At 38.8% G+C, this 18,999-nt stretch overlaps 1 protein-coding gene across 5 annotated transcripts in view; it reads right to left on the reverse strand.

The window, feature by feature from the left end:
* sema6e (sema domain, transmembrane domain (TM), and cytoplasmic domain, (semaphorin) 6E) overlaps positions 1-18,999 on the reverse strand; it is a 278,709-nt gene that overhangs the window by 27,433 nt on the left and 232,277 nt on the right. For all 5 annotated transcript variants that reach the window (XM_055228148.1, XM_055228150.1, XM_055228151.1 and 2 more), the window contains one exon: positions 1,444-1,502. In XM_055228148.1, coding sequence (XP_055084123.1) covers positions 1,444-1,502 — 59 coding nt within the window. The remainder of the gene's footprint in view (positions 1-1,443; positions 1,503-18,999) is intronic.

The following is an 18,999-nucleotide window of genomic DNA, read 5'->3' on the forward strand; positions in this document are numbered from 1 at the left end:
GATGGAGAACATTAGACCAGTGGAAAAGGCCAGTGTGGGTGGACAAGCTGCCCTCGCTGAAGTAAAAACATCCGACAAGCCATTATAGTCTACTAGAGATGCAATCTTTACTGCATAGGACTGATTAGACTTCTCATTTTACCAACACATAGTTACCATATTTAAATTTAAGATTTTATCAAAAAAACCTGTTCTAGCTTTTGTATTTTGGTAAAGTTTATAATTTTACTTCCTGGTTGGACACAGACTCTATAAAGAAATGGACTAAGTGAGTGTGACGTCATCCATAGTGGACGGCTCTATTCAAAAGAAGCTCATCAAGGCAGGCAGTTATAGGGGCGAATTTAGAGCCCAGTTCTGAGCAAGTATCACAGGTTGAAGGTAACGCCCTTCTCACCTGCACCGCTGGTTTAGCACGGTGCGGGTGCTTAGCAACGCTGTCAATCAAACCTGTTACCAACACTAGAAGGCGCAACCTCGGGGAAAGAAGATGCCTGATTTGTCTGTTATTAATGGTCAAAGCTTGATTTACGGACACAATAGTGGAATAAAAACCCCAGGATCATAATTACTTGAATGATGATTACTGCTCTGATGACTTGCACTGAATGGAATCAGTGAGGGATGCATAGTTCGGGCAGTAGCTTCTGACAGCCAGCCAGGAGTAAAATTGCATTTTTCGTTTGAAAGTGATAACAGAGCTAATCATGTTGATTACGGTTTTGTCTTTTTTTATAGCCATAAAAAACATGTTAAACGAAGTATCAGAATTTACAGCATTTTTTCACACAACTACTTCTATTTTACACATCCATCCGTATTTTTTCTTTTACGCATCGAATAAATGACTGGGAAAATCCCCGCAGCCCCGCGCTCTCATTCATCACCTTCGAGGGACAACAGAGGCAGATTACCGTAATGACGGTAAAATATTTAGATAGCCCCATGTCTCTGCTTTGAGACGCCATTTGAATTTACATGAGAGCACGACTGGGCGCGGAGTTACGCTACTGGAAAGTCCCCAACCGCGCTCTGTCGGCGACGATAGGATCCGATGCTATAGGGTTAAGCTAACTCGCGCCTGTTTATGCGTGTGCAACGCCCATGATGTGACCTAGGGTCAGGTGTAATCTGACTGGTTGTCCTGTATATTAGTCATGTGACTGGATGAATGACGGGACGTGATCTACCCAAAATGCCTTTGCGATCGACTGGTAGATCGCGATCGACGTAATGATCTAGGGCATAGTCCAGGCGGGGGGTATATTTTCACCTGTTACACTGGTAAAGTTACATAATGCACCTTTAACTGATGTAAACCTATGATACATTTTAATCACAATCCCACCAAAGTCATAATTAGAAAAAACATGCAGAACTGTCATATGCAATGTAACCTTGGATAATGGACAATATCATGGATGTAAATGGTAGCATACTCACCATGACAAGTATCAGGGTGCTGGTGGTAACCATTTTGCACGTCTTGTTCAAAGGTGCCCCTGCAGACACAAACAAAAAAGAGCTGTCAAAGAAAAACAAGTGGATAATAACCCGTTTCATGGCGTGTAATGGTTTTAAAAGTTCGTGGTGATTAGGGTTTACAAGGGGAATCGTTTAAAGGGACAATACCATTACTCAACTCAACTCAAGTACATGTCACCGGTGCTTCCATGTTATAGAGACGGCAGAGAACGTTTTGCACTTAAGTACCATAGTTAGTCAAGTCCCACTACTACAAAAGAAAAAAGTACCCATGATAAATACTGACCCCCCAAAAAAATATTGCTCCATTTATAATATATTGAATAAAGTCGATATAGTAATTATTGTGACAGGCCTACCACAAATCTTGTAGGACCCATCCCAACCCACAAACTAACCACTCACAACCCAGTTTAAACTCACGGTTATTAAACCCCAAAAGCTAGGAAAACTAAACAAAACAACCTCAACCGCAAAATAGTAGGTAGGGTTCTCGTAGTAATCAAAACTGCCCATGTTTTCAAATTGAGCTGGAGGGTAAGTGAAAATTCTACGGTAATATGTGCTGTTTAACTGTTGTTTTGCAGATGCTGGTACGCTTGCGATCTCGGTAATTACTGGGCCTATCCACATTAAACAAAAACTGGTCTTATTTTTTCGGTCTTGGAAAAAGTAGGGGCATCTTTCAATAACAAAAGCATCACAGGGGTCAGATGAATAAACGTTAAACAAGATTAATCTGCCAAAATTGTGGACTCAATACTGACAAATGGCTCCTTTCAAAAGCAGCGATGGTCAAAACCGTTAGAGTTATTTAGGCTTCTACCTTTCCTCTGAAATTACAAAATCAATTTCTAAAACGTTGTGGATGTAACCTATAAAAGTTAATGTCATACTGGTTTGAAAATAGCTTGTGGTGTGTCGAACAGCTGGCTTTCTAAGTGGAGTTTATATACTTATACTTTGGAGATAGAATGTTTTTGTCCTCCGTTGGGTTATTTATTATTAAAAACAATCTTATCCATGGTTTAATCTGGTTTTAGACCTGATTTAGGCTTGATAAAGTACAGATGTAAACCTATCTTATTGGGACTTGGTGTGAAAAGTTTGAGAACCACTGCCTTCAAGCATTTTCTACACTTGCGTATTCTACCATTACCAAGGACAAAAACACTTCAAAGTTGTTCAAAGTCATGTGGTCCTGTACCTCTCCGATATCATCCTGTTTGGCCATAAAACCTCTCTTTTGTCCTACTTTAGCTCTAGAACGAGACTGAGACGAGAGATAAGTGCCCCCAAACTAGATTACGACTCCTTTGTGTTTCACCGAGGTCAGTAATTCTTCCAGTGAGCAGAGAGCTGTAGTGGCCCGAATTTAATTTCAATTCTTCTTACATGATTGCACATCCCCAATTTACAGCAGTGAGTGGGACCCGTCTAGTTCCTGGAGTTATTTTTGCGATTACCATTCACTTCCACTGTGTCCTCGCTGTCCCTGCACCCTTTCTCGACTGTACTCCAGCTACTCACTACCCACAACTCCCCAATCTCTTTGTACATAGCACTTTGAGTAACTATACATTATTGAGCTCTACTGAGACCGGTAAAATTGGTAGATGCACCCCACTTATTCCCCTCTCTTGGTCATGTTGCACCATGAGAAACAACTCTCTTGGATAGTATCATACAATTGCTTGTGGTTCTCGTCCAACTACTGTATTTTCCGGACTAAAAGTTGCACTTTTTTTCATAGTTTGGCCGGAGGTACGACATACTCAGGAATATATGTTTTTTTTTTCTTCATTATTATGCATTTTTTGGCTGGTGTGACTTATACTCCAGTGCAATTTATACTCCGGAAAATAAGTTTATATGCCATTCATGCATGTTTGAGTAATGTAGTGATCTCTCCCAGGTCCTATTCGCACCCTCCTTATGGTTAGCTGTAAGATTCTGTCCAATACTCAGCCCACAAGCCTACGTCACCCATGCTCCTACACAGCAATTCTCCATAAATATACATAAGTGTGATGCAAAACAATACACTACAACTTCACAAACCTGACACGATGTGCAGTAGTTTATTATATAGTGTTGTGATAGCGCAGGGGGCAAGAGGATGGGAGATCCGTAGAAGTGTAATACAAAAAAGGCTGGAAAGAACGCAGCAGGGACGCTCGTATATGATTTATAGTTGGATTGGAGCATTACCACAACCTAGTTAGAACTTCTCTGTGAAACATTCTTATTAGCTAAATGTTTACTTTATTAGCTACGAAAACAGCTTAACGGGGCGGTATCCGGGTCTACTTGGAGTCATCTTTGCGATTTCCATTGACTTCCACTGTATCCTCCTTTCCCCTGGACGCGCCTAAACTGTTTGTACTCCGGCTATTCATTACCCACAATTTCCCAGTCGCTTTGTACATATCACTTTGAGTAGTTACACACCATTGCGCTCTATTGAGACTGGTAAAATTGGTACCTGCAAGGCCCTAGTCTACGCAATTGTTCAATGTCAGTGGAAAATATTTAGTAGACCAATCTTTGTGCCAATCTAGAGGGACGGACACCCAAACCTGTCATAATTTCTGGGCAGGAGTCGTCGGGCTGCTGGGCTAATGGCACTGGAAATATTCTTGACGAAATATAATCTGGCAGAAACAAAAATAGACGATGGAGCGTTTGTGCAAGATGCCATTTTCACGACTGATGCCTTTGGAAGAGAAAATGAAACTGATTATGTTATTATCGGGCGGGATCTGCAGTTTGCGTGGCCAAAGCTGCATTACGGTTTGTTTTTCTGTGTGTCAAGAGAGACTGGATTCTCAATATGAGGTTAATGTGGGCTAAATTAAAAGGTGTTTTGTGTAAGTTTTCTAGTGGAGTATGCACGTCTCTGTGGAGAGGTAATTGCTTTGCGCGGTATGCCATCAAACTTGTAAACCTCCACGGAGACAAGCGAGTGACTCCGCAATGGTAAAGTTACAGATCAGCTCTTTGAAGAGACGACTACAATTACAGTAAGAATGCATAGGCCTATTTTTCAAGGCAATAAAGTCTGTAATTTGTATCTTAAAAGTTCCCTTATTATGCAAAACTGACTTTAAGTTGTGTTATAACAGTGTTACCTCATCAAAAACATACCTGGAGTCTTTTTTTTTTTCATTCACACGTTTGAGTAATCCTTTATTATTAGTCTGTCTACGTCACCCAAGCACAAAATGCTTTGTTGCACTTTGTGATGTCATGTAGTGGTCAGGCTTAACGTGACTCCTGGATGGCGTTAAATTAGGCAAAAATGCTTCAAATTGTTAGCAAGTTATTTTTGTGTTCTAGCAACTAAAACCATCTTCCCACTAGCTAGATTAAACATTCATACTGGTGCGAAAGAGTTCGTAAGTTATATAAAGTATAGCAAAAAAAAAGGCAAAATATATGAACTTTACAGCTGGCTAGCAAATGAGGTAAGCCAACTTTGTCGTTTTTCCGTACACATGCACATGTTTGATTACTTGGCTCTAAAATGCTAGATCAAACATTCATATTGGTGCGAAAAAGTTCTCTATTGTTAAGTCACTGAAAGAAGTTATATTGAGTACTGCAAATAAAGGCAAAATATATGAACTTTTTTACAGCTAGTTAGCAGATCTGAACCATGTTATAGGCTTAGTTGTTTCCCCTTCTCATTTACACTCTTGTAGTTGTATTTGGAATGATTCCTGCGTCAGGCCACTGAAAGTAAACTAGAAAAATAGTCAAAATATATGAACTTTTTTACAGCTAGCTAGCAAATGAAGTAAACCAGCGTTGTCGTTTTTCAGAACACATGCAGGCCGTTTGATTACTTACTCTAAAATGCTAGATTAAACATTCATATCGGTGCGAAAAAGTTCTCTATTGTGATGTCACTGAAAAATGTTACCGTAAATTTCGGATTATAAGCCGCTACTTTTTTTCCACGCTTTGAACCCTGCGGCTTTTACAGCAGTGCGGCTTATATATGGAATTTTACTGGATAACGGCCCCTGGGGGGCGCTCTCTAGCTGTAAACGTAAAAGTGAGACAGACGTGGGGAAAGATTCTGCTCTGAAAAGTTCACTAGTTTTGATTTTGAACGATCATTTTGCGCATCATGAAATGGATATGATGCAGTTTTTAAGATAAAGAAACAGAAAGGAAACAGAGCAGGGGTCGGCCTTTAACACGCAAAGAGCCATTTGGACCCACTTTCCACATAAAATAAAACACTGGGAGCCGCAAATACTTTTTGACATCTAAAATGAAGATAACACTGTATAATAACAATAATGTAACGGAATAATGTAGGTTTTACTTTCACGGACAAGCCTTCTACACGTGGCAGATAAATATGGCAAAAACAACTTAAGTGCATTAAAAAAATACAACTCACCAAACCGCTGCATCATGCATCGCGCTGATTATGTGATTATGTCTACTCTACTCCGCAGTTTCTTTAAAAAAACAACAACAAAAAAACTCGTAGCGTATCGTTTAATCCCAGGTGCTTATTCTCCATGTGCCAAAGCAGTTTTGAAGGTTTCATTGCCTTATTTGCTTTTCCCGTATGTTACGCAGAGCGGACTCTGTGCGTGAGAATCACCTGTAGCGACAAACCCAGATTTTAAGTAGGCATTGTCTGTTAAATTTATCTTTCTTTTTCTTGGAGGTCGTAGTCTCTTCTTCTGGCTCCTCAGTTGTCCTTTTCCCCTTTGTTAAAAAGATCTCCAAAGACTTTTGTTTTGGCTCATTTTCACTCGCTTGTGGCTCTACTTTTGTGCGTCGTGTCTGATGTGTTATACGTGATACGTCACCGCGGAGACAAGAGCAGATAATATACTCGCTACTACATCAAATAGATTTCTGTGGCGATTTCCAGCAGGATTTTCATGATACATCTACGGACGAGCTTATTAGTGTGTCATTAGGGACGGGCCAAAGTTGCTCCTGACCCCTGTGCGCACAACGTCTGAAAATCAGGGCTCTATACGCAGGACTGTGAGCTGTGTCTGTGTCAGTTCCCAAGCCACGCAGAGCCGCAGTATAAGACTGAAAGAGGCGCATACGGCTCCGGAGCCGCGAGTTGCCGACCCCTGAAATAGAGCCACTGCACGTAAGCTCGACATCAATGAATCCAACTTGGTCAATGTAAAAAGACGACAAAAGTTTTCAGAGGAAATAAAAGCAGATTTTCCGTGTTGGTGCAGCTTTATTTTCTAAACCTGCAGATGTGTTCATCCCGTGTTGATGTCGTGTTGGTGCCAATTTTCAGGCACAGTTTAAAAAAAAGCGTGTCGGTGCAGCGTCTTTCTGTGTAAATATCTCATGTTACAATATGAAAACCTGCGGCTTTTATTCAGGTGCGGCTTATATATGTACAAAATTGATTTTCTCTTCAAATTTAGCTGGTGCGGCTTATATCAAGGTGCGCTCTGTAGTCCGAAATTTACGGTATATAAAGTATTGGGGGAAAAAAAGGCAAAATATATTAACTTTTTTACAGCTAGCTAGCAGATTTGAACCATGTTACGGGCTTAGTTGTTTCCCCTTCTCATTTACCCTCTCGAAGTTGTGTTTGGAGTGATTCGTGCCTCAGGCCATTGGAAGAAGTTATATAAAGTATTGCAAAAAAAAAAAAGGTCACAGTATAAGAACTTTTTTACAGCTAGCTAGCAAATGAGGTAAGCCAACTTTGTCATTTTTCAGAACATATGCAAGCCGTTTGATTGCTTAGGTCTAAAATGCTAGATTAAACATTCATATTGGTGCAAAAAAGTTCTCTCTCTATTGTCAGGTCACTGAAAGTAGTTATATGAAATATTGCAAAAAAGTCAAAATATATGAACTTTTTATAGCTAGCTAGCAAATGAGGTAAGCCAACTTTGTCGTTTTTCAGAACACGCTTGATTACTTGGCTCTAAGATGCAATAAACCACAATGTGTCTGTTTATCGATTCAGGTACGGTATGGTCCCTTGATTTGAATTTCTCACAGCAGACACCCAATTTAACGGCGGGAGTCAGCAGGCAGTTTGAGCAGCCGAGGACTGACTATTTGCCGGAAGCGAAGGGCTCACTTCAAAGAATTAATCACTTCAATTTGGTGGATGTGTGCTAACGCCTTGACTCGGCCTGACTGAGAATGTACTAGCGAGGTCAGAATGGAGCGTTAGCAGAGGAGTCGTTAGCTGGGGGGGCTGCTTTTACCAGGTGTGGATGTAGTACTTGATCTTGTAAAAGTATAGCTACAGCAGTAAAAAGGGGAAAAGTAACTCAGCTGTCCACTGATCCGAAGGTTGGTGGTTCGAATCCCGCTCTTGACATAAACACCATTGGTTAAGCGGTCAGGTGGAAAAGTGCTATATAAAAATCAGGTGAAAAATCTCTTTACATAAAAGTACTGAAGTGTATTTAAGCTTAAAAAGTAAAAGTATTTCAATAAGATTTTTAGAACTGTTAAAGTTAGTAGTTATGCAGTTTGATAAGGAATTGTGCCGAGTTTTAGTGACTGCATTGATTTCCAGCTGTTTTTATATATTTGTATATTTTGTTTGTGCCAAATTGGGACGTTAACAATGAAAACAAAAAAAAAGTTGACTAAAATGTTAATGAGAACGTCTGCTCCCATTGGGCACTACGGTTTTCGAACGTGGAATTTAGTGAACTTGTTTCTTTTAAGTCGCTTTAGATTAATATTGCAATTTAAAATGTTCAAAATATAACAATGATCCGCGGGTGTCATGGATTTTGACTATATAGCAGACACAAGCACAATATGTCTTCTGTAAGTCCAGATACTTTTACTTTTGCACTTTATTACTTTCCACCACAACTCCACACCTGATGCAGTGAATTATAGCACAGACAAATCTACCCCGAAAAGTGTGCTCCAGATAAGTTTCCTGGCACGGTCCTTCATGTGGGGGAGTCAGACAGGAGGTGATTATCCAGTCAGGAACATTTCAGGGACCCGGGGTTATTGTGCTGGAATTATCAGCGAGAAAGTAGAGAAAAGATACAGTGGATGCATGATTCAGACTTGTACTGAGTGACTCACTGATATAAAAATGTAATACATTTTACATTTTTATGGTTGCAATTGGAACATATAAGGCTGTAATTAGGGTTGCTGGGACCCCCCCCTAAGCTAACCATATTCTATTATTGTTTATTAGGGTTATTAAATCATAGACTGTATAAAGAAGTGGACAAAGGAAGCGTGATGTAATCTCTAGCGTTCGGCTCCAGTCAGATGAAGCTCAGTGAGGGAAGCATTTAGCGAGCAACCTGGGAGAAAGAAGGCGCCCGATTTGTCTGTTATTATTGCTCATATCTTGATTTACCGACACAATAGTGAAATCATGCAGAGTGGGTCAGTGCGGAGACCAACAGCAAGACCAAAATGACGAGGCTCCCTGCAGCAGTTACAGAGAGAGGGGTGACAGTTTTTCAATGTAAAGTGAATTAGAGCGGAGTCGATGGAGCCGGAATTGCGCCCATCCTCACCTCCTATTTGGAGTAGTTTAGCTATGTCCATTTATACAGTCTATAGCTTGAACTCACTCCAGTTACAGTAAGTTACAGAGCGAGTGCTGTCATGACACTAGACGCTCGATACCAATTTTGATACTTTGAAGCGCTTTTTTTCTTCAGTCAATGGAATCTAACTGATCAACAGAACGATCAACGTCAGAATTATGGTTGTTTTGTTAATAGCAAATTTCGTCCTATTTATATGATTTTTCAGTATCGATACTTAATACTCGGGTCCTTTCTCTGACTGTCATGCTACACCATGAGAAACGCTGGTCTGGAATAGTTCCTGGCAATTGCTTCCACATGGTTCGCTTTCAACCATGTCCATAAATTGAGAACCCCCCCCCAAAAAAAACAAAAAAAAAACGTGTCTCACATACTAATACCTAATAATGTGCAGGATGTATCATATAGTCTCTTTCCCATTATACACTGTGAACTAAACCCCTGCTTTACATATAACAAATCTAATTACTATTGTTACATGTCAGAAAACTATAACAGGACATTATTGCAAAGTGGTTCCGCCCCATTTCAGTGCAGCACTGCGAGTCTGAACGACTAAAAGAATGCAGCAGGGAGGCTTATTTTTACAGTTGGACTGGAACATTACCATAACCTAGTCTGAACTCCTGTGCGAAGCCTTCTTATTAGCTCAATGTTTACTTTGTTAGCTACGTAAACAGCTTGATAAGATGTGAGCCGTTAGCCACCACTTCAAGGACGTTTCTATACGAGTGTTGTTTGTAAGGTTAAACGTGGAATTAGTCCAACTTCCATCTTGTAAGTTTTGAGAATCGGCGAGAAAATATCTTGGCACCATTACATTTGGAACAGAGTGGAAAGAAGTTTGCCATTAAACTGACCTGACCTTGGAATAAAAATAGCACATTTATTAGCGTACATTTTTTGGATGCATCAGTACAGTATATCGAAGAAGAAAAGGCGCTATAACCTGATTTTTACGGTCTTAAAAATGTGAAAAAACGATCCAGTTTCCTTTTAAACGGTTTGCAGTGGTCCAAAGTTATTCCTTGCTTACCTTACGGATTGAGAGCAACCCAATTATTCACTGTGATGGGTTTATAAGCGCTTTTCACAACTTTCATTGGCAGAGTTTTGCAGTGATGGTAAAGCCAATAACTAGCATGCTAACGGCGTAGTAACTGATTCTTGGCAAAAACAGTGCTTTATAATTAGATGCAGACAGTATACAGTGGACTTATGCTGACCTCAATAGTTGCTCACACAATATATTTATATCGGGGCAAGACAAATTTGGCTCAAATACATGGAAAAAAATGGGGTACCAGCCCTTTAAAATGTGTCTTGTCTCGTAAGTTTATCGGTTCAATTTTGATTTGTTCTTTTATTCCTGCTTCACAATGATGTTTTTAAAATCTTGAAACCTCACCATCAGAATCCAAACTTGTCATTTTTGTGTTCATTCAAGGTCAACAAACAGATTTGCTTTCAGTGACTGTGAATCAATGACATGGGTACTGGCATGTTTTTGTGTGGGCTTCTCCACCTGACCATTTTGTTTTTCTTTCTTGTTTTTTTTAAGCTTTGTGTTAATAAATACAACACCTGACCTTCCAAGCTGATATCATGGGAATGAACCAGAATTTTGGTTTTGATACAAAGTAGAAATTTTTGACAACCTCATAAAAATCTAAGCACCGTGCCCTACCAATTTTGATAATGGGAAATTTTTGGGAATGGGAATTTTTGCGTTTTGAGTCCCCCCCCCCATTTGGAAAACACACTGAAAACCTACACCTTTCAATTAGGCAATTGCGCCACTGAAGCGCCCCTAGCAGCGACGCAAATGAACAATGAGAAAATTAACAATAGTCTCGGAGATCGTTATGCTAATAGACTCATGCGCTTGTTGTGAACACAATTTCCGGTGATGGAGTCTGGATTTTTTATTTTTTTTAACTGTGACAAAACAATCCAGGCAAAATGAAAAAGGGAGGGACAATAAAAAACAACACTTTAGCAGGGTTAAAAGCTCAAAAAAGAACATTTTGCACTATATTTATCTTTAAAAACCTCAAATTTGGCTAAATGTTTTAATAACTTTGGCAGTTAATAGAAATATGTTGTTACCATTAGTTACCACGTAGCTGATTAGCCTACATCAGGTTTTCATTTTTCCCAAAAGTATCGGAAAAAGTAATGGAAATGTATACCTCCAGAAGAAAAGCACTATCTTGTATGTATCTCTGTATTATTACTACCATCTGATTGCTGTACTGCAGCAGCAGAACCATCCGCCTCCTCAGCCTCTCCATCTCCTCCTCTTCACCACCTGCATTTCAGCTGCAATGCATTTGCCCTTGTATCTTTAAAACTATATTTTCTATTGGGCATATTTCTTGTGCATTTGCTTGTACTTTTTAATAACTTGTCTTTACTTTGTTATGGGGTTTGTTGGGAGTTGTCGATAATGCTGTGCTCTTAGTGGCGTATTGATTCCACTCCGAGACTGAAAAGCTGCTCCTGGCTCACTGTCCTTCAACTTAATGAACGGCGTGATGAGTCAACCTTACGTAACCCGCCACGCTCTTTCAAGTTTAAGTTTGGGGGCTATAAATCAGGCCCTGCAGATAAGTTTGTAAACAAGATAAAGTATAAGAGGGCAGCAAAATCAATACGGGGCTTGTGAAGTTTAATTATAAAACCTGAGTTAAGAGAATATTCCGTCGTTGCCAAGAAGTGTAGCGTTGCCAGCGAAAGCTAATCAGATTATGTGTCTCAGACCCTCTCGCTTTACAGAAATCTCCTGGCTGAAAAAGCATTTTTGAAATTTAGGCAATTATTAATTTTTATTTGATTAGGTTCACACTATATAAAAGGCGCTGGACCTGATTTTTCTTAATATGAAGATCGAGAGTTATTCCTCACATTATGCATTCGGAGCATCCTAATTATTCACCATAATGAGTTGATAAGCGTTTTTCACAGCATTCACAGGTCAGTGTGGAGTTTTGCAGTCACTGTAAAGTACTGGGGCATGACATATTTGGCTAAAATACAAGGCGAAAGAATCAGGTACATGCCCTTTTATGCAAAATAAACATTTATAAGCTTTTAATCATATTATAACTTATCTCACAGTTGAGTTGTCTGTTGGTTTAATTCACACACATTTGCGTAATCCTGTATTTGCACGCACTTAAAGCTACAAAAATGTAAAAAATAAATGCATAAAAAGAATTGATCGTAGACATACACCTCAGCATTTAATCAATTATTTAAATACAAATCTGTTGGTTGCTACGATGAAGAGGTGAGGCCAACAGCAGAGAAGAAATTCAGTCAATGGGCCAGTTTCTATTATTAAAGCCATTTTTATCGGTATTGAGATTTTCAATCAACCAAATGCAAAACAATAGTATGACAGCGATGTGTGTGTGTGTGTATATGTATGTATGTGTATATATATATATTTGATACATTACTAAATACCAGAAAAGCATATGCCTAATTTAACTACAACAACTTGCAAAACATCCGACTTCACTATTTTTAGTCTTCTTTCTTTAGGGCAGAAATAATAATTATAAAGCCTGTCTAGACTCAAATATTTGACTAGCTTTGCTTCCGTTTGTGATTCTTCGCCTTTGTCTTTCCCTCTCTGCCCGTCCTTGGCTGCCTTTTGTTTTGGCAGCAATGGTTATGTCAAATGCATAATGTATGACTCAAAAACATACGGCCATGCAGCGTCTCTCAACTTCATAATAGGGAAAAAGAAGAATTTGCTTGCGAATCCTTTCTCCGGTCTCCTTCTTGACTTTCATTAAAGAGGGGGTATTATGTTAAATCAATTTTTTGGAGCTTTCTACCATATCACAACATTGTTCCCTCATCAAAAACATGCCAGAAGTAGTTTTATAATTATATCACCCATCCGTGTTTGAGTAACCTTGCAATCTCCCCCGGGCACTATTCAAACCCTCCTTACGGTTACGCAGTACGAACCCACACCTCTTGTACAAAACAAATATACAAAACCATGATACAAAACAATACACTACAACGTCACAAACCTGATGCGATGTGCAGTAGTTTCATGAGTGAAATGTGTGCTGATTGTGTTGTGATGATACTCTGAAGGGGGAGTGACTAGGGTGGAGAGCAAAGGGAGGGGAAAACTCAAGAGCATCAAAAAGAAAACTGAACCTAATTATAACATTTTTAAAAACTAACATGGCAATATAAATATGTTATGTGTTAGCAATTTATACCCCACAGATGTGTAATACCCTTTCTTTAAAATGTATGTCATGAAGAACAGAGTAGACCAGTGAGGGAAAGGCAGGATCCGTGAAAGAGTAATACAAGAGACCGAGGTGGAGGGCTGGTCCCTGGAGGGCTTTCGAGAGGATCTACCACACAGTCTGGTCTGACAATCACCCCATCCACTTCCATGTATTGACTTCTGCACCTGCATTTTGTATATAAATAAAAGGCAGGTGTCAGTGTAGCCTATATAATGTTTACAGATGTATAAGGGATCAAACAAGTCCACATCAAAAAAAGCAAAAACAACATTCAAATCAAAGCGAGGATCAAAGAGAATGACACTTTGACATAAGAGATCAAAGTTTAATACAGAGAAAAGTAAAAGAAAAAAAAAAAGCTGATTGTTTAAAAAAAAAAAAAAGTAAACCATAAAAATGTGAAAAGAAAAAAAAATGTTTACGTGAAGAATTTCAGAAAAAAAAATATATATATATATAAAAATGAATACATATTTTTATACAATTCAAATAAATATTTCTAATGATATTGTTACAACAATGAGAAAAAAAAGTGTAAAGGATAATATTTACAAAAAGGAAATCAAAGAGCTTCATTAAAAAACACAAAGACCTAGTTAAAATGCTCCAAATGCTTTTATGATTCAGCTTTGGACCCGTTTAGTCCTGCTCCGCTCCACCTGTGTGCAAACCGCTACACTTCAATTCACGTGATAAAACCTACGCTTCCAATGACTTTGACCGTAAAACATTTTGAGACAAAGTAATTTCAAGATGGAAAACTCATGAACGAGAGATGACTGCGGGTAGATTCCAGATTTCCAGACCACATGGGGGATCCTGGAGTAGCTACCGGACTGCACACGGCACTACTCGGATCTGAATGTGAAACAGATGTTAGCGCCTGGGACAAGATGGATGACTTCTTCAAGTGCTCTTAAAGTCGCTGTACCCCATTTTTACCGTCTTAATAATGAGGAAAACTTAACTAGTTCATTTTAAGCGGTTTTCAGTGGTCCAAAGTTACTCATTACATGCATTCTGAACATCCTACACACACTGATTAGTTATAAGAGCTTTTCAGAAGTGTCAGAGGTAATGCTTACAAAACTAACATACTAAAACATACATGTCCTGTTACTAGGACAATTAAACGCTTCATAATGACATATACAATATAGCTGTCCTGGGGAAAGAAAAAATAACTAGAATACATGGAAGAAAACTCTGGTACAGGCGCTCAACCATTTGTTCACCTTTCCCACACGTATTTCCCGATCCTTTCCATGCTGTTAAGAGCGGGCTAATGGGTCCATTTGGATAGCAGCATTCCAGTCCCTCTTCCTGGTTCTGGTCTGTTGCTGCTGTGTGCTGCTGGCTTCATGCACATGCATAAATCAAACATCAGTGAAAGGCTCTGAGGTCTACAGTTCTTTTTCCAATTTAGATTTTTACCTCAAATTCCCTTTGTTTTATTTTTTTATTGGAATACTGAATGAGGATACTTTTTAAAGAACAGAAAAAAACTGGACAAACTTCATCTCAAAGAAATCTATCGACAGCTAGGGTTTTGTGTTTCAATATTTACTTATTGTCCTTGAGGAAGTAGCAAAAGTTCATTGATTGATTGATTGGTTTATTTCGAGTTAGTGCCAAGAGAAAAGAATAATCATGTTTACTACATGTACATTATAAACAAAAGAAAAGCACATCACTCGAAAAGGAGTGGGATGAAGAAAAACTTAAATTAACCCACCCCTGATCATATCATAACTTCAAAAAATATGTGGTTACTTTTGTACATTGATCCCAGAACTTAACAAATATTTACATATAGCAAAATAAATTACATATTACGTACGTACGTAATATGTAATTTACGTACGTACGTACGTAAATTACATACATACGTACGTACATATATATATATGTACACACATGTATATACATGCATATGTACACACATATACACATTATGTACATATCTATCTACACATTATATTTACAAATATCTATAAATATTTTATTTAATTATTTTAAGATCACCCAGTGCTGTCACCCTTATACAATGAAAGCAAAAAAATTTTATAATTCCTTTTAAACCTGTAAATATTTGGGCACTGCTTCAGGTTATCTCCCAACCCATTCCACAGACTGACCCCACACACAGATACACACATGCTTTTCCTGGTGGTTCTCACTAATTTTGTTTTAAATTTACCCCTTCCCCTTAAATCATAGTGTACGTCCTGTGTGCTGAACAGTTTTTGGATATTTAATGGCAGCATAGTTTTGTTTGCTTTATACAAGCAAGAGAGACCTGAGATGACCACATCGTTGATCCTGGAGTACTGCTCCAGCTCGTCCACCCTCCTTTCCAGGAGCGAAATCCGCGCGTCCTTCTCATTGTTTTCCTTATGCAATTGTTTGATTTCCTCCATAGCGGTCAGAATCTTTTTTTGATCACTGCAAATCACCGCAACTTCCTCAATCAAGGATTCGAGTGACTTTTTGAGTTCATCAGCTTCCTCTGCAGTGATATTTCTCTTTGGTGGCATGTTGTCTTAGGCTGTCCCGGTCCAGAGCCGTGGCCAGAGTCACTTGTGGCTAACTCATTGTGTTAATAATGAGAGAAGGGGATAGGATTAAGAAGGTTTTCTTCCTTCCGCTTCCTTTTTGGGCAAAAGTCACAGTTTTGGACATTACATGCATGTTTTAAGTTGTTATCTCTGCATTGATGCTATAATCATGTAAATTATGTTCTATTTTAAAGCAAACCTATTACGTGAAATTGAGTTTTCAGAGCTTTTAATCATGTTATAATTGTGTCTCCTTAGGATTTACCCTCTTAAAGTTGTTTTTGGAGTGATTTGTACAAGTTTGACCAATCTTTAATTGCTTATTTTTAAGACGCCATATTGGCAATCAACCGTTTTCACTGTCCACATTATAGGCCCACTGCTCTGTGCTTACTTCATTCTCCAGTTTTATAGACTTAATCACTGATACACTTTGGATTTGGCAGTGTCACATTGTCATTTTTGTACAAATGAGAAAAAAATCTAAATTTTGTGCAGTTATTCATGCCGACTCTTTGTTGTGATGGCAAAGTTGGATCCCATTGGGCACTGCAGTTTTCTAACGCGGAAGTCAGCTGGTTTGTTTCTTTTATTAAGTCCTTTAGATGAATATTGCAATTTAAAACATCCAAACTAAAACAATGATCCACAGAGTCATAGATTATAAATACATAGCAGATGCAAGCACAAAGTTGTTGTTTTTTTTAAAGAAAAATGATAAATTGCCACCACAAAAGTTCTTGGCAAGTTTCCAAAACTTGGTACGCATTTCTACAGAGTATTTGCTGAATAACTTTTACATATTATAGTCTATTGGACGACAGTGGCTCAGTTGGTAGAATGTTTGTTCACTGATCCAGAGGTTGGCAGTTCGAGTCTCATTCTAGACTTCAATATAGCTGTCAAATCCACTGACCCATGGGTTGGCGGTGCGATTCCAGCTCCCATTGTTGTGTCCTTGGGCAAGACACTTAACCCACCTCACCCCCAGTGTCTACGTACACTGATGTATGAATGTGTGTGTGTGAATGGGTGAGTGGTTCCTTGATGTAAAGAGCTTTGAGAGCCTTAAAGATGGAAAAGCACTATATAAAAATGTGGACATTTATCAGGGCGATTTATATTATAGTTATGATCAAATATTTCACCATTAACACACAAAAGATTTGCTTGTGGGAGGCTATGACATGTAGGGCATCTGGTTCAAAATTGTGGGTCTAATGCTTATATGCCAGGTCTGCTGTGAGAAACCCAAAAAACAACAAAGATCATATCTAAACATACATATCCATTAAACAATAGTGAACAATTGACTGACAAAAAACCAAAACCAAACCAAAAAAATAAATAAAAAACTTCAATAAAACCACAGATTTAACCCTCCTGCTATGGAGTCCGTTTCTTTACCATACAAAAACACTCTTTATCCATAATCATGTTCTACATCACTACAATACAAAACAAAATCTCACACTTTTACTTTGCAAAACTGGCTCAAGCCTGATTGACAGGACGCTAGCTTGACAATTTCTTTCGGATATCAAGTTGCCCGGCGTATTTCAGCTGTCAACTTTAAGTGTAGGAAGCTTTGGTCAGGGAACAAAAAAGGCACTATTTGGGAGTATTCGGGTGTCAGTCTACTGAAAATTCGACACATTTTACAATCGAGGTAAATGGGAGGAGAGGAGGGAACAACCTGGTAGTCCATAGAGTGCTACATCCATCAGTGTCTCCATTCAAGGACCTATCCATCTTCTTTAGCCATTGCCCCAGATTGAAGCCCACTTTAGGGTTTTCTAGCAGACGCTCAGAGGGACGAGGAGATGAGAAAAACATCCTCCAAAACTTGTTCAGGAAAACCAGTAAAAATAGAATAGGAAATGTCTTGTCGAGTTGTAGGTCAAATGCCAAATGTAGTTCATGGACATAAAAACTGCAGTGTGATGGAGTGAGGCTAGCTCTCTGCACGTAAACAAGAGTAGGCTGTATGAAGCTAACAGCTGATTAGCCCAAATAACATGCACGCTGATGGCATTAGCTTATTAACTTAAGGCTGCTGATTGTCGAGCATGAGATACAAGCCTATTGGTGCTTTCTGGCAAGAAGTAAAGGGATTTCTTAAATTTAGCAAACACTGACACTGCCCCTCACACCTGTTTATCACCACCACTCGTCCATCTTGTATTTAATCAATTCCAGTTAGCTAAAAATGGCTGTTGTCACCTGCTTGTCTCCATAGAGATAGAAGTTTAACCCCGCACTGTGTAATATTCTAGGCAGAGCAATAACATATCCATAGAAACAAGATGGCAGACCCCACAAGAAAAGTTACATAGCGAACGTTTAAGCATTATGCAATCTGAATATTGTTTTTGAACATTTACATTTTCACGTTTGTGTTGTTGCAAAGTGTTGTTGTGCTGCAAAGGGACAACAGCAGCATGTGATTGGGTGAGGTTTGAATTCTACCTAAGTGGAAGTATTCAAACCTCACAAATTATCAACTCAGTCCGCTCAGTGCGCCATTGTACCCATCAGTTTGTTTCTGAAAACACAATTAAATTTCCTTTTTTAGCTTATAAAAAAAACGTATTAAGTTAAATTTGAAAGAATGTTATATGTGGATATTAAACAGATCAGCGTATTTTGACATACTTTTGATCCGTCTTTGCAGAATCTTTTAGCTATTGTTGGCTTTCAGATTATAGAATGATGTCATACGCCCAGATGGGGGGCAAGAGACCATTTTCCTGATTACTTTGTACTTTGCCATGACATATCCAAAAGGTAAATTCATAAATCTTTTAGCTGCCCCATCTGTATTACATATTATTGGCCCATAGAACATTGCAATATCATCTGAAACCCAACTATAGGAGGCAATCAATTCATTACTTGACCTCTTTGTAAACTATTGATTAAAATGTCCAGTTATTTTTCACCTCATCTGCATATATCTTTATAGAGTCTGCCAGTGTATATAGAACATGCATTTGGCTGTAATGCACATCCCAGGGCTGTCACTGCAGTGTAAGCATGATGGATAGATGTGTGGGTCCCACGGCTCACTGCAACATTTGGGTTTATTACAGAGTTGAGGTATTCATC

Source organism: Periophthalmus magnuspinnatus, chromosome 16 (assembly GCF_009829125.3).
Source record: "Periophthalmus magnuspinnatus isolate fPerMag1 chromosome 16, fPerMag1.2.pri, whole genome shotgun sequence".
NCBI classification, from domain to species: domain Eukaryota; kingdom Metazoa; phylum Chordata; class Actinopteri; order Gobiiformes; family Gobiidae; genus Periophthalmus; species Periophthalmus magnuspinnatus.